This window comes from Apus apus, chromosome 2 (assembly GCF_020740795.1).
Source record: "Apus apus isolate bApuApu2 chromosome 2, bApuApu2.pri.cur, whole genome shotgun sequence".
Classification (NCBI taxonomy): domain Eukaryota; kingdom Metazoa; phylum Chordata; class Aves; order Apodiformes; family Apodidae; genus Apus; species Apus apus.
This window is the reverse complement of record NC_067283.1, coordinates 89,339,674-89,356,357: the sequence shown is the minus strand read 5'-3', so window position 1 is coordinate 89,356,357 and position 16,684 is coordinate 89,339,674. Positions and strand designations below refer to the sequence as shown.

At 39.3% G+C, this 16,684-nt stretch overlaps 1 protein-coding gene across 4 annotated transcripts in view; it reads left to right on the top strand.

Moving 5' to 3' along the window:
- Positions 1-16,684, top strand: part of MOCOS (molybdenum cofactor sulfurase) — a 219,414-nt gene that overhangs the window by 172,370 nt on the left and 30,360 nt on the right. For all 4 annotated transcript variants that reach the window (XR_007888640.1, XM_051610814.1, XM_051610816.1 and 1 more), the window contains 2 exons: positions 7,695-7,811; positions 10,687-11,133. Coding sequence is in view for 3 of the 4 variants with exons in the window: in XM_051610814.1 (XP_051466774.1) it covers positions 7,695-7,811; positions 10,687-11,133 (564 nt within the window). In the remaining variant the exon portion in view is untranslated. The remainder of the gene's footprint in view (positions 1-7,694; positions 7,812-10,686; positions 11,134-16,684) is intronic.

The window sequence follows — 16,684 nt, the reverse complement described above, 5'->3', positions numbered from 1 at the left end:
AGGGTTTGGACTGGGACATGAATTAAATCTATGTCACTTTCAGTGTCATGCACTGCACCTTTTTATTCCTAAGCATTGTTTCCACTTGTATTAAGTCTGCTGCTTTCTCCTTTATCCCTTTTTGATACAAATTATAGATTAGTCTTCTGTGGTTTTTGTCTCTGGCTTCCACTTCTCTGACTAGTTGCCATCTGACCCAAAGGCTTTAGCCTAGTAAACAGCTGGAGATGCACAATGGGATGCAGAGATACAGACCTTTTCCTATGACGTAGAAGGGAATGCTCTGTTGAAGTCAGAGTTAGGAAGCCACAGAGAACTTGTTTTTCTTTGCTTTGCTTTTCTTCCTGGAACCCATCTTTACCCTGACATAATTTTATCAAATCAGATTTTCATTGCCACTGAATGCCATTGAAAAAAAATTTTAAAAGAAGATAAAGCTAAAAGAAGATGCCATTGGTTGGAGAGACCTATAGCCATTGAGATGTCAAATCAAAGAAGACTGAGGTGTTTAGCCCACTCAGCCTGCTCAGCTTCAAATAGCTAGATCTTGTACTCATGAAGTTTATATATGATCCAATTAAATCCATTCATTACATGTACTGCAGAGAGAAAAAAAGCAGTTGAAAAAATGTGAGGTCATCCATTAGCGATCAAGACGGTGCCTTGTTTCTTCCTTATAGCTACTCCATCCCCAAAGTATCATCTAGCTTCTGAGTCACAGACATGTAAAATTATTGTTACTCTTTCAAGCATGGAGGACCTGCAGCTTGCTTGCGTATAGTGTCTTCTAAGTGAGAATTCTTGGAGAATAGCAACCCATGTATTCTGAATATGCTGATGTTTCCAGCCTGCCTCTCTTACCTAATATTTGGCTGTCTCTTAACCAGCAGAGAAAATTATCACATCAAGTGTGGAGTTCCTGGCAAGCTAGCATATCCATTACCAGGACACTGAGTTTGGCAATTTCAGTGAATTCTGTATCTCTGTCTAATACTTCACTGCCTTCTTCGGTCCGAGTGAGTGATGAATGGGTGTAGTCTGAAGAGAGATTCACATCCACTCTGCATTTAGTTTAAAGCATTGTCAACAACTAGAGATACAATAAGGAGAAGAGGATCAGATTCATCAATTCTGTGGGAATCTGCCCACTCAGAAATTCTTTCCCTGGGTTGGGAAAAAATGCCTTTCTTGCAGGAAACCATGCAGTTAAACCAGTTTAAGTATGCTGTAACTCAGCTAAAATGCTTTTTTCCCTCCTACTAAATGATTTGGAAACAAGTGCTGATTTTTTTTTTTTTCTTCTGACCTACTTATTAAATTTTATTAAACAAGATTAAGTATGCATTTACATCAGCAACAATATTTCACAGTCAAATGCTGGATGGCAGAAAGAGCTAGCTTACTTTCTCTCCAATTCTATGCCATGAATCAGTGAATTAATTTACCAGTGGATGTGGAGAACAGTGTCATGACGCCTGTTTTATAACCAGCCATCAGTGCTGTGCAGTAAAATTCTTGTAATGAGCAAATCCATCAGACAAACAAAGTGCTCTGAAGTCTGAGCACTGTAGAAGGTAGGATGAGAAGTCCCAACCCCAATTCCTGAAGGACAGTACCTTCCAGTAATGACTTATATGATTTTGGTTTTTTTGGGACACTTCATGATCTATTATACAAATTTTGTTTGTTCACATTAATAATTCTTGCAATACTCAGGAAAAGAACTTGCACAAATAAGAAGTACTTGGTTTAATAAGAGCTACAGAATTGGATCCTGTGGGAATTACTTCAGCAGGGGTTTCTAGGGAATCCATAATTCTTAGTGAAAATCTTAACCTTAGCTGATTAGAAATAATGCAAAACTATATTCTATTTGCAAATATTTACTATCACTTAGTATGTAACTATCTACACTAAGCATCATCCTCATGCTTATTTTAGTGGAACTGTCATGAGCTGATACTGGGGGGCTACCAAAGCCAGAGAAAAGCTTACACCTTTCAAATGACCACCGAAGAGGCTCTAAAGTGAATGGATAGCAGAAGTCAGTCATTTAGCAAAGGCAGAGGAGTCATGGGTACAGCTGGGTGACAGAGAACAGGAAATCAGAACACACCAGAATCAAAGGTATTTTTGGACTGTCCAGCTGCCAAGTGGGAACTAAAATGCCACTTATTCCAGGGCGACTGTTGCAGGGTTATGCATCAAAACAAGGGGGGAAAGCCCTCACCACCTCAACATCTTTTATATTTAAAAAAAAAATACATTGTACTAGTATTTTTCATGTAGAACACTATTAGAAAAAAAAAAACAACAAACAACAAAACAAACAAACAAACAAAAAAACCAGACTCCCTAACTGTGACCATTTGGTCAACTGGGAAACACTAAATTATGCTTAAAATAGAAAATATCTCTGAAAGAAAAAATAATAATTAAAGAAATAACTATTTTAAAAGTTGACTTTGGTGAACTTTATTCACGTGTGTTTGTTAAACCTGAAGACCACATTTGTCAAAAATCAAGATGATCTGACATCAGAAGTGTCGGGGTGTGAAGAAACCTTATAGGGCTTGGCCCACAGTGAAGCTTCAGAAAAAGTAATGGATGCTAAGGGGCTCTGAGGAGCAGACGGGACTCCAGGATGTCATAATGGCTAAATTACCATGTCCTCACTGACTGGAATTAGTAAAAATGCTCCAAGTTTTCTGCATGTGTTTTGCAGTTTAATTGTAGTCTTTAATCTCTGAAAGACCAAGGCACAAAAGTTCCAAATACCAGATCCAGGGAATCACCAAAACTGACAATCTGAGCATATTAAGCTGTGTACTTAATGTTAGTACTCTTCATGCTTCTGTGCCTTCATTGATAAACATATTCCTGGCTCCCAAAAGTCACCTGCTGCTCTTACAGACAGAGCTGCAAGCAACATTCTGTATTGCATAACCGTGAGCTCCATAGCCATTATTGCTCCTTGTGGCAATTTTAAAGTTGTGCTTTATTTAAATAAGCTTTTCTTAATCGAAATAACTGTAACAGATGTTTTATGTCCTATTTGTTTGGCTATGTGGTAGTACTGCAGAGAGAGATTAAATTAACTCCCCAAGTAGCCTAATTCCAGGGTGAAACCAAGCAAGCAGAAATTGAAGCATATGTCAAAGGGAAAGTCAAACATGCGTTCAAGGGACAGATAGATTTGCAGTGCTGTCCTTACTGATTCTTTACATGGTAACATTGTTTGCAATGGAAAGTGTGCATCACTTTCCAAAGATCTGGGTGCCTTATCACATTGGTGATAACAGAGTTCGATTAATACTGAAGCTGTGGCTAACGTATCTTTGTTCTCCTGAACCACAATTCCCTATATTCCTCTTATGTATCAATAATCTTTTTCTACTGTACAGGTTAATACATAAGTGTTATTGGAGAAGGGTAGTGAGTCGCACGGCTAAAATGAAATTATGGTTCATTAAAGAACAATAATAATTTATTTCACAAAATTAAAAAGATTTCTTAAAAATTCTTGAAGTTGGGGCATGGAAACTTCATTGCACTACATACACTTTGATTAGAAAGGCTTTCCCAGCAATGTTAGTCATCATTCATAGATCTATGTATTTTTCAAGTTTTTTGTATATCGAGCAAATAAGCCCAAACACTGTGTGAATTCAGTAGTGAAGTATCTGCATTATTTTTGCCATCCTTGTCATGATTAACAGAAAGATGGATCCATCCATGAGTCACTAGCATCATGACAAACCATGTTATACCAGGATGACAACTTCTCTCATCTAAATGAAAAAAGAAGTCAAGGAAATGTCACTGTTCACAGATTGAAGTCTTCTGACAAAACAAAGCTAATGACACCACAACAGTCTTTCTCAACAAATGCCTTTTATGATAACTTTGATTTGAGAAGCATGGTTTGAACGCAGGATATTCTCTATGGCATTAATCATGAATAGGGATTAGGTTGAATTATTTCAGCTTGGAATAAGTTCTAACAAAAGACTTGGTTTTTCAAGCTGCTGAGATAATTAAGTTAAAGGTGCTTGGTATCTCACAGTTAAACTCAGAAATGCCAGAAGACAGGCTGACATCAGAAGACAGGAGACAGGCTGAATTATACCCAGAAGTACTTGCTACGTATATTGGGCTATTATCCTATACAAAGAGAAATTATTACTAAAAATGACAAAAGCCAATAGAGATGCCAGCTAGAAAAGGTAGGTTAACTGTTTACATTGATATTTCAGGCAGATAAAGCATGAGCTCACAGTTAGGGAAGTGGTTAGTTTGAGGTGGTCAACACTTCCATTCCTGCAACTTTATGCTGAGCTGTCACTGTGAGCCTGAACTCCCTGCAAGGGGGACTGTGTCACTGGCATGGTGGGGTCCTCTCAGTCTGCAACGAGGTTATTCTCAGAGCTCTCAGCTCTCCATTTTGCAGAAAAAGAAGCAAAAGCACAAGGAGATTGATGCAGCTTGTGCGAGTTTGTTCTGGAAGTCTGAGGTAGAGATAGGATGTGCCAGGTTTCTTACTACTTTTCTGACCATCTGACTGTCCTTTATCCCCATCATCACCAGGAATGTTCATCATCTAGTCAAAGAAATAACTGGCAGTAGCTATACTTGCTTAGTTAACCTTACCAGTTGCTGTTGTTGCTTTTTGGAATCAACATAAAACTTTTCAGATCCCTGAAGTGTGCTTCCATGATTTCTTAGCTGTGTTAAGAGGATCCCTATGGTGTGCTTTTGTTGTTTCTTAGGTGTACTATGAAACCCTGATAATCCATATTTCTTCTGCAGTGCTCTCCCACCAGTGCATGCATATATGTGTCTCCTTCCTAGGCACGTATAGACATGTGCTTCTGTTCTCTTTGCACATCTTCTTTGTTCCTTCAAATAATTTATTCATGCCAGTTTGTCATCCTGTATTGTATTTCTGCCTATTCATTATGTAGTGGATAATAAAGAAATGGTATAACAGTACAGTATGAGGAAAAAGTACACCAAGGAGTTTGTGGACTGAGTGGTCACATGCAGAAGACTCAAGGAGGTAAACTGGAGGTATTCCAGCTTGGTCCCTGCCCTGTCAGATGTTATTGCTTATGGGGGGCGGCTGACCCTTCAAACATTGATAATAACTTCTTGATACAAATGGTGGACAAACCAACTAGGAGAGGAGTGCTGCTGGATCTTGTACTCACCAGCAAGGAGGGTCTGGTTAAAGCAGTGACGGTCAATGGCAGCCTTGGCTGCAGTGATCACGAGATGGTGGAGGGCAGGATCCTGCGTGGCAGGACCAGAACCCCGGACTTCCATAGGGCCAACTTTGGCCTCTTCAATCATTAAGAGAAGTCCCGTGGGACAGGGTACTAGATGGTAAAAGGGCTCAAGATAGTTGGTCACCATTCAAGGACTACTTCTTGCAAGCTCAGGATCAGAGCATCCCAGTGGGTAGGAAATCAAGTAAGGGAGCCAGGAGACCAGCATGGTTAAACAAGGAACTGCTGGGCAAACTCAAGTGGAAAAAGAGAATCTATGGATCATAGAAGGAGGGGCTGGCCACTTGGGAGGAATATAGGACTGTTGTCAGAGGATGTAGGGAGACAATTAGGAAAGCTAAGGCCTCCTTGGAATTAAACCTTGCAGGTGAGGTCAAAGACAATAGAAAGGGCTTCTTCAAATACACTGCAGATAGAACTAACACTAGAGGCAATATAGGCCCACTGCTGAATGAGGTGGGTGCCCTGGTGACAGAGGATATAAAGAAGGCAGAGGTGCTGATGCCTTCTTTGCCTTTGTCTTTACTGCTGCAGACTCTCCACAGGAGACCCAGATCCCTAAAGCTCCAGAAGAAGTCAGGATGAAGGAGGAGTTTGCTTTGGTAGATGAGGATTGGGTTAGGGATCAGTTAAGCAATCTGGACATCCATAAATCAATGGGTTTGGATGGAACACACCCGTGGGTGCTGAGGGAGCTGGTGGAAGTCATTTCTAGGCCACTCTCCATCCTCTTTGTTAAGTCGTGGGCAACAGGAGAGGTGCCTGAGGACTGGAGGAAAGCAAATGTCACTCCAGTCTGCAAGAAGGGCAAGAAGGAGGACCAGGGTAACTATAGACCAGTCAGCCTCACCTCCATCCCTGGAAAGGTGATGGAACAACTTGTCGTTGGCACTATCTCTAGGTGTATCAAGAAGGAGGGGATCATTAAGAGCAGTCAACATGGTTTTACCAAGGGGAAGTCATGTTTGACCAACCTTATAGCCTTCTATGAGGAAGTAACTAGGTGGATAGATGATGGTAGAGTGGTAGATGTGGTTTATCTTTATTTCAATAAAGCATTTGACACTGTCTCCCACAGCATCCTCGTAGATAAACTGAGGAAGTGTGCTCTTGATGGTCAGGTAGTGAGGTGGATCATGAACTGGCTGAAAGGAAGAAGCCAGAGAGTTGTGGTCAATGGGACAGAATCCAGTTGGAGGTCTGTGACAAGTGGAGTCCCTCAGGGGTCATGAGCCAGCAGTGTGCCCTTGTAGCCAAGAAGGCCAATGGCATCCTGGGGTGCATTAGAAAGGGTGTGGTTAGTAGGTCGAGAGAGGTTTTCTTCCCCCTCTATTCTGCCTTGGTGAGGCTGCATCTGGAATATTGTGTCCAGTTCTGGGCCCCTCAGTTCAAGAAGAACAGGGAACTGCTTGAGAGAGTTAATCGCAGAGCCACAAAGATGATGAAGGGAGTGGAACATCTCCCTTATGAGGAAAGGCTGAGGGAGCTGGGTCCCTTTAGCTTGGAGAAGGGGAAACTGAGGGGTGACCTCATCAAAGTTTACAAATATGTTAAGGGTTCCGTCTGGAGGATGGAGCCAGGCTTTTTTCAGTGATGTCTAGTAATAGGACGAGGAGCAATGGGTACAAACTGGAACATAGGAGGTTTCACATAAACATCAGAAAAAACTTCTTCACTGTGAGAGTGACAGAGCACTGGAACAGGCTACCCAGAGAGGTTGTGAAGTCTCCTTCTCTGGAGACATTCAAAACCCACCTGGACACGTTCCTGTGTGATGTGCTCTAGGTGATCCTGCTCTGGCAGGGGGGTCAGATTGGATGATCTTTCGAGGTCTCTTCCAACCCCTAAGATTCTGTGATTCTGTGATTTGTATGCCAAAATCCCAGAGATGCGGTCAGTGTCTGTAATGAGGACTTGCAGTTTCAAATGATCGGAAAACAAGGTTTTCTTTAGCTTACTGAAGAGGTGCCCCAGGCCTCTCTTCAATCTCTGCAGATGCAGTTGGAGGTCACAGTTCTGTCAAGACACTGAATGACACTTGACTACATGCCTGTAGTTAGCACTACGGATGTGAATGAACCTGTTCACAGGTTTAAAATTAAGCACATGTACCATCATGAACAGGATTAGGACCTCAACTGATATGCTCTGTGTGTAATCTGTGTGCACAGTCTCTCAATGCCAAGGTAAGCATTTCTGCTTCCATCCATTTTCTTTCAGCTGAATAACAAGGCTGAAAAATCCTAAATGTGTACAGGAATGCTAAAAGCTACAGTAAGTTGTTAATAATTTAGGGAAGTAGTTTACCTCCAACTGTGCTGTACTTTTAAAACACTGTATATTGTTTACCACAACTTTAAAATGTCTATTTTTCATTCTTCTCCTATGTCTTATCTCCTGCTGAAGGTGGACAAGATGGCCAGCCTCTACAACATACATGTCCGCACAGGTTGCTTCTGTAATACAGGAGCCTGCCAGATTCATTTGGGGATGAGCAATGAGGACATTCAGAGGAACTTGCAGGTTAGTTTCTGAATGAGATTACATGATATATTGCCCATGGAAGATACCTAGGTTGTATGACCCAGGCAGCATCTTCTGGCTGTCAGTTTTGATTTTCCTAAGGGTGGGAGATTTGAAGGGGAGAAGAAAATGTGGCTCTCTGTCAAAAAAAAGGCCCTAATTAGTTAAAAGCTAAAGTAGGTGTACCATGTCCTGTGGTTTTGAGGCTCTGTGACTTTAAGAATGAAGGCAAATTTTATTTGCTTTCTCTGACCTTTCAAATCAATAGCCGTGTTAAAGAACTAAATTAATTGAAATGTCTTTGAAATGGAGTTTTGAAACAAAATGATTTTGTGCATCCAAAGCAGTGTGTGTTACTTCTTTTCATTTCATTGAAAAATACGTAGTTGTGGCTTTTTGTTCTGATTTGGAATTACATGAAATCCAGACTTCCTACAGAACAGAGGTTCCTGGACAATTCATTTCATGTTGTTCCTTCAGTACCCTTAATTGTACTTAATAATGTTGCTGTGGGATGTTACAGTTTAAAATGCATACACAAATTGGACAAGAAATAATAAATGAGAATACACAGTGAAACTCAGAGAGTAAATTTAGGTGACATCTACGTAGATTACTGGGATGTTAGATTTTTAGGACATGGATGTAAAGGCTGTTTTCTGGATGACTAATATCTTCCATAAATCGTCAGTAAAAGGTGTGTTACAGGATGTAACAGGAGTGAAGTGGGGGACACTTCATGTCTGCATATTTGTCAGAGTTTGAAATTACAGTAAATTACTACAGAACAGTCAAAAATTTATTTATTGTATTTTTTAAAAAAATAAAAAGCTACAGTGGCTCCTTTACAATATCACAGACATTGTAAACACCTAACTTTTGTAAACACTTGTATATGCAAGATTGATAGCAGAAGATCTTAAAGGGGGAGAGCTCTTTAGTAACTTTCTTGACAAAATGGTGCTTTGATTTACAATGGAAAGCTCTATATCCATAGTCTCCTCATGCATAATTGTCTAAGACCAGGTGAGTGATGCTTGAATTTTCAAGGGGGAGCAAGTTTCCCAAGATAATCTGAGAAAGGAAAAAAGGTGTACCCTTCTGCCAAAGTGCAGAATGTCAAATGACCATCTGCAAAGCTCTTGGAACTCTTTATATAAAGAGGATTTTGCTAAGAAGTGGGTGGCCTCTTATACATCTGTATAATGTTAATAGAGTTGAACATTTAAGTGGGGATAGGCCAAACCCAAACTTAAATGAGAAACTCAGTCTGCCAAAAGTGGTGTGATGAGGTGGTGTGGTCCAGCAGTGATTATTTTTAGCCATTCTCATCAGTCCTTTGAAAAGGATCTGGATGAGTCATTGACAACATTACTGTGTAGGGGAAGGCATCTTTTATCACATCATTTGCACACGCACTTCAGTTTTGCCTTTTCCCAGGGTGCTGACTATATTCTTCCTTCCCTGATGAAGATTTCTATGAATAAAATGCCTGTGAGGGAGGACTTTCTGTCCTCAGGGGTCCATGCAGAAGTGTGGTTAGTTTTCCTAGGGCCTCAGGTAGGAACTTGTTTACTTATCTACACAGCAGGAATCTCTATCCTCAATCAGTCATTCAATACTTGGAAGAAGGGCTACATATATATTAACAGATGCAACCTAATTTTGCAAATGTTGCATCTGCTCTATTGTCAAGGATAAACTGTATCACATGACATTAAAATATTTGCTCCTGTATTGCATGTTTTGACACAGAGAAATTGTTTTTCATTACTCCTTGCATGAATGGCATCTGTGTTCATTGAACTGTGACATTTCTTGCTTAAAAAAGCTCTTATGTAAATAATCTATTCACACTTTCATTTTTATTCAACAGAAATGTGTAAATAAATTAAATTCTGAGAAAAAGAAAAAAACAGCTGCTGTACTTAAAAGACCAAAGATGCTGACCTAGGACTAAATCTTATGTCCATAGGTGAGATACTGTTAGATGGATACACAAAGGGAGTTTCTAGATTTTACTTGAGTTGAGTGGCAGCATTCACTGACACACTTACTGAAGGAGAAACTTCTCTAAGGGAGAGTTTTCCAGAGAGTGCTGTATGAAAGACATATCAAGTGGAGGGGTATCTGTGTGGAGGTCACTGGTAGGGTATTTGAAGCATTTTTCAGCAAAGATTTTTCAGGAGTGGTAAGCCGTGTTCTTCAAAGGAGGAAATGTTAGGGGGAAGGCTAATTCTTTCCATCCTGAAAGCAACGCATTGACTGTATCAGAAAGACAGATCTGCTGCATATCCCAATGATGAGGCAAGTTGCTTTGGATGTTGGAGCTCTCAATTCAAGTCTCTGCTAATATCCCAAACCAGATCTCAGCTGTATAGCTGTACATTGAACTAATTAACACAAGCCATGAATAAGCCACTGGTAGTATAAAATCTAGCTGTTCTGACAGCAGACATGAAGAAAATTGCCCCAGAAAAATCAGCAGTCCATTTGTTCACGTATCTAAGTGTAATATCCCAGTTTAAATTGCAATGAACTATGCAGATGACACTGGAATATTCCTGGAGACTGCCCTAGCTAACAGGCAGTTCTAGGACATACAAACTTTTTCTAGTTCTTGACAAGTTTTTGAGAAGTCTCTCTAGTCTTAGGGTAGAATAGTCAAGCATCTCAAAATGATCTTGTTCCCAGCTTGAGTAAATAGTAAGATAGCTGGGGGTTTTTTTCTCAATTTTCTCTTTGTATTCTTGAGTTAACTTAGTATTTTTGAGAACAGTTTTTCAGGTTAGAAGTAAAAAACATGTTCATAACTATGTAAAATCAGAGGCAAATAAAGCAAAGTTTTATTTGGTTTCTTCCTATTTCAAACTAGGCTGGCCACGTCTGTGGAGATGATGTAGACCTCGTTGATGGACGTCCCACTGGTTCTGTGAGAATATCCTTTGGCTACATGTCTTCTTTTGAAGATGCACAGACTTTTTTGAAATTCATCATAGCCACCAGACTCTCCAAGTCAGACAGTGAGATTCCCTTCCCATCGTCTGTTACAAAGCTGATGACAGAGACTGTCCCAGATGACCACCCTTCCTTTAACAACGCAGATAAATTGTCTCCAATACCAGAGATCTCGGAGAGAGAACTCAGGAATAATTCATCTGTGACAAAGACGACTGTCAACTGGCAGCCACTGGAGGCTGAGGCAGAAAGCATAAGGGCAGCTGTTTCTGAGACTGCAGTGCCACCATACAGAAAAGGGGAAAAGCCCATCACTGTCACCAACATTTACCTCTACCCAATCAAATCCTGCTCTGCATTTGAGGTATACCCTTTGAATAATTTTTAAATGGTCATCTCAGTCTTGTGTTTTTCGTTACTCCTCTTGGACATGTCAACCAGGAGTAGCATGTTCATGAATTACTAGCAAACAGGATGTGGGTACCTGTTTTTCCCTTTTCTCCAGTTTCTAGGATCAAGGTACTTTGCTAAGGTGTCATGCTAAGGTACTTTGAAGGATTTGCAATTAGGCTAAAGTTGCAGGATGCAAATATGTCTTCTGCTTTCTCCTCCCCTGACAGACTAATCTGCTCTTAATGTGCAGTCTTGAAGAAAATAGTTGGATTTGCAAAACTTGGCTAAAATATAATCAAGTAATTAGTATGCTTTTACAGAATGACATGCAATGGACTTGTAGGCATTGATGGGTAAGCAGCAATTGAGAAATAACTTGATTAACATGTTATAATTGAGAGGAGGCTAATTTACATTACAAAGAAATGTTATCATTAAAAATACATTTGCAACAGAAATATGACATTTAAGTGTTGCTGCACTATTTGAAAGTTCACTCATTGAAGATTTTAATTGCTTTTTTACCAAGTTAATAATATCATCACCTTAGCTGTGACTTTTTTTCTTTTTTTTTTTTTTAATAATGCATGATGAAATAGGTGTATAGTCCACACATGACCTAGAATGTCATTCTGCTTAGTACCACACTGGGAAATTATTTAATGAATGTCAATATCGATATAATTTTCCCTATGAAAACTTGCTGGTGTAGGTCACTGTCTCACATTGGAGTGAAAATTGGGGTAAAATTCAGTGGCAAATCACCTGCATTTAATTTATGGCTTCTGAACTGATTTGATCATGATTTATTTTTTTTATTAATGCAGAAAGAGGGTGGGGAATTAAAGCAGAGACTGTTAAATGATCAAGAAAACATCTGTATTTTAAATTTGATTTGGCTTATGATGTCTTGAATTCAGAGGCACAATGTTGGGCATTAAACGAGACCAGTACAAACAATTGCCATGCCTTATTAATCTCCCACTAGATCAAACTGTTTAGGAAATAAAAGTCATCCTGCATTTCATGTGAAAATGTTTTAACCTTTGTTTAAGTGTTGCAGTTATTATAGCTGTATTATAGAAGCCCACTACAGAAGAAATATGTTGTAGCAGTATTCAGGCCCCTTGGGGGTTGAATTCTATTTTTAACGTGCAGGCTGGTGTTTTGAGATACATACCACAACATTCAGTGATAGGAAGGCTTTGAAGTGATTGTGCCCAGGAGCAGGTAAGATCTACCTCAGCATGAAAGACAGCTTATGTTCCCCACAAGCTGAGCCAGGTTTCTTCTCTTCTAGGTCTGTGAGGTGAAACGACTCTAGGTGATCAGTTCATACAAACTTGTTGTTTCCTGACAGACAGAACTGCAATTTTATACGGAGGTGGAAAATCCCAGTTCCTCATGCATACGTCTTGTGCCCAGGCATATGTTAAAGGGCCCAGCATGAAAGCAGGGTTCATTTTACCTCAGCTTACCCCTCCAAAGTTAGTATTCTGTAAGCAGTGAAAGACAGATACCTGCTAATTCACCTTATCATAAAATAGTCATCTGCAGTAGGAAAAATTATTGTTCATGGATATTTCTGTCTCTCCATGAACTACAGGAGGAATCCAGGGGAACTTGAATTACACAGCCACCACTAACTGATTTGAATAGTCTAAAAATACAGATATTAAAATTGCAACTATATTAAAAGGTTTGGTTTTGCATGCTTAGAATAATTTTTTAAATCTAGTGTATTCTGGTTGAATATTTTTGGTAACAAAGTATCAGCCACATTAGAACCCAGGAAGCTAAGCACTGTCAGAGCCTGTGTTGCCAGAGAGTAGTATACAACTAAATGTCTTTAGTACATGGTATTGGAAGGGACTGGAAGTTCACTATCAATAGTGTTTAATTCTTATTCTCCTCTTCTCAAAAAGCATTCTTTGTGCATTTCCACTTAGTTCATAGACAATACATGTGTTCACATGAAAGAACAGTAGAAGCTGACCTAATAGATACAATGAAAATGTGCTTTCAATGTGTAAGGAAAGCAGGCCAGGAGATGAAAACAAAATCGATGGATTGATTTTCATTATTTTCAATATCAAAGTAAAACCCTGAAGAAAATATGTTTGTTTTCCTGATCTTCTTGTCCACCAGACATTCTTCACGTTTTTGTTCCCAAATGTCTGAGTGACGCTTCTACACCTGTCATACATTGATAACCACCTTGTGAAAGATCTGTCAATCTCATTGTCTGCCCATTGAAGAGGTACAAAAGGAGATTTACAGCCCACCATTTGTAATGATCTTCAAAAATCAGTTAATCCCATGCTGAATCAAGCAGTGGCTTGGTCTCTTCCTGATGGCTAGAAGTAAAACAGAAATCAAGTTCTGTCAGAATGCCCATCATCACTAGCAGCAGATTGCATCACCCTCCATAAATCAATGTATGTCATAATTGCAACTTCATCCTGTATCACCTTGGAAGGGGAAAATAACCCATGCCACGTGGCACTGGAGTTTCAAGCAAGACAAGCTAGACAAACCTTACCACAAATGAATGGATTCAAATCCCAAAATAATTTTGCCTTTTAAAGTATTAATTATGTCAGCACTTCTAGGATTTAAAATTAAAATATTGAATGCCATAAAACAGTATTCCTTTCCTAGTCTCTTAGTGGTCTTTGTCATACATACCCCACATTTAAAATTATATCAACTCCTTATTTAGTAAACTTGTAAACTTCTGAAGTAATAATCATGTAGCTTGTAGTTTCCTTGATCTTCAGTTAGAAGACAAGAACTGAAATTCAGTTTCATGTTTTAAATCTAAAATACCTTTAGATACATTGTAGTTGTTGGAAAGTTAGAAAAATATTTTCCCAATTAAAATTTGATCTCCTTTTTAATCAATGATAAGGTAGCTCTAAGCTAGTTGATGTGGAAAGGTGAAAGTGGTTTAGATATTAAGCAGCAATAAATTCACTCGCCTTGTAGATGATACAAGATACTTGAGATAAGAATCTCATAGCCTCCATCTAGCATGGTAGGTCAGACCTTTACCATCTGTAGTAAATGGGCTTTATTTTAAATACATGATCGCTTCTATCTGTCTAAATAATATGCGCAGTGGAAAATTCCAGCTGTGAGACCAGGACACAGTCCTTCCACCGGTAAAGTCTGCCTGCTGACTTTATGCGAATAAACAACTTACTGGTTGCAGAATAGATGACTTACTTAGTGGAGGGAGAAGAAACTTGATGAGAAGATGAGTACAAACTCACAGCTGTTTGATCTCCTCTTTAGAGTCACATCATCTCCTCCTCTCCTAAGCTCTGATTTCTCTGCTGTCTTCAAAGTGTTTTAATATGGGAGGTGCTTGACCTCCAGAGAAAACGGGAGTGCAGAGTGCTCTGGCAGCTGGGAGGGTGAAGCTTGGCATGAACATCATCAGCTCACTGCAGGTCAGTTAGTTCCTACAGCATGTCCGCTTCATAATATGTTCCTGGCCATGGGACAGTTTCTGTTCAAAGTTGTTCCATGGGCTTTGTACACATGGCACAGAAAGCAGAGGGCAGAATATTCTAACTCAGCTTCTTAAATGCACTTTCTTTTCCCCATTATTATTTTATTAAATGGGAAGAAGCAGAGGAGTAAACTTTATCCTAGATTACGTTTTTTCTCCTTTTCCAACATAAAAATGTGTTTTAAACATGCATTTTTAAACCTTAACATCTCTCATGTCAATGAATTTTGCATAATTACATAATGCAGTGTGCCCAGTGAATAAGGTCAGAACTTTAAACATTAATAACTTTATTATTCATGTAGTAGTTTGCAGAGAATAAATATCACATCTCAACACAGAAGAAAAATTAGCTTTTAATTTAAAATACAATGCAAATTCCTAGTGATCAGTGGATAAATTCTGTGTAAGGCCACCAATATTTTTAAGCTTACAGAATTTAAAACCTATTTAGTGATTCCTTTAATGTGTTTGAAAATTGTGTTAGCCTTCATGTTGACATTACTGTGAACTATGGAGGAATACAGCTCAAAATGTTTTAAAGAAAACTGAAAATAAAAACTCCAAACATGTTTTTTGCAATGAATATTTTTACAATTCAAGAAGAAAAGTGGACTAAACCAGATAGGATAATAATATGTACTGACTGTACAATGCAATGATCCTTGTTTATGACAGGTAGAGAAGACCTTATGTTAGATGATTAGCCCATTTGCAGTGCTGGGAATGAAGGTGTATGCTAGTAGCATCTCTCAGTAAAATCATGGTGTCCCTGCTTTCTTTCTGTCCTTGCGCTTCTAATGTGTCTCAGTAGTTAGAGATGACAAGAGAACTTCAGGGAATCAAATTAGAAACTATGTAACACAGTATTGCTCACTGTAATGTACTCTAACCTGTTCTATTTTGCATCACAGTAAGCTTCATTGGGTGCTCTGTTGCACTGTGTCCTTGACTTCATATAGGCATTTAGTATAGGTATTTAGTGATATCTGGGCACCCTGACTGACCTCCTGCCCCTGGTCCACTGGGATGGGGATCATCTTTGCTGTCTGTGTGATTTCTGCCAGCCTTGGGCAGACATCTCAGATGTAATCCAAAGGAGCCAAATGGAACCACTCTTCTCTTATCTCAAATGAAAGCAAAGCATGCAGGATTTGCTTGACCTTCTGTAATTCAGTTGCTTCCAGTCATGTAACAATCCCTTCAGCCTCTTTAATATAATGGCAGGAGACAGTCTGCACAGGTCACATTCCTAAGTACTAAGAATAGAAACGTGTGTGTTCTACCATGCTCATCTCCAGTGTCAGTATTAGTAACAAACCAGCTCTGACTATTTCTTGATCATCTGCGACTCTGTCCAAGGCAGGTACACAGTTATTTTGCTGTTGCAACTTTATTCTTTGGTGTCCTAGCACCATATGCAATACAGTGAGTTGAAAAATTGAGAGGAAGTAGGGCACTTCACACTGTACAGGGGACATTCATTAGAGAGACTTCCTGCTGGGCATGTGTATGTATGATTCTTGTTCCAATGTCAAAAACCCAGAGGAAGGGGAAAAAAGGCCCCGGATCTGTAGTCATGTGCTGCATCTCAGAGTGGAGCAGGGAGTTACTTGCCCTTATTTTGGACCTACCAAGGGCATTTTGAATGGAAGGTGCTCATTATATCCAAATATCTGCAACCTGTCAGCTGAGCTTTCCCCACGATACCTATTACGTAAGAATTAGCTAAAGCTGTGATTAAAGAGAAGACATTTTGGTTTGCTCATAAAACCTCTTACCTTTGGTGAAGGGTAAGCAAACACTTAAGCTATTTCCAGACAAAGATTGTTGTCCTGAAGTGGAACCAAAACAACTGAATGTTACAGTAGGGAGCTAGGAATCTTTGGCTTTATTCACTTTTTCAATTTTTCTGCTTTTTTAGTTTATTCTGCTCATTATGATTTGCAATTACTGCAAAGATCTGTTGGATCCATGACAGGAGGTATTACCAATTAGTGATCTT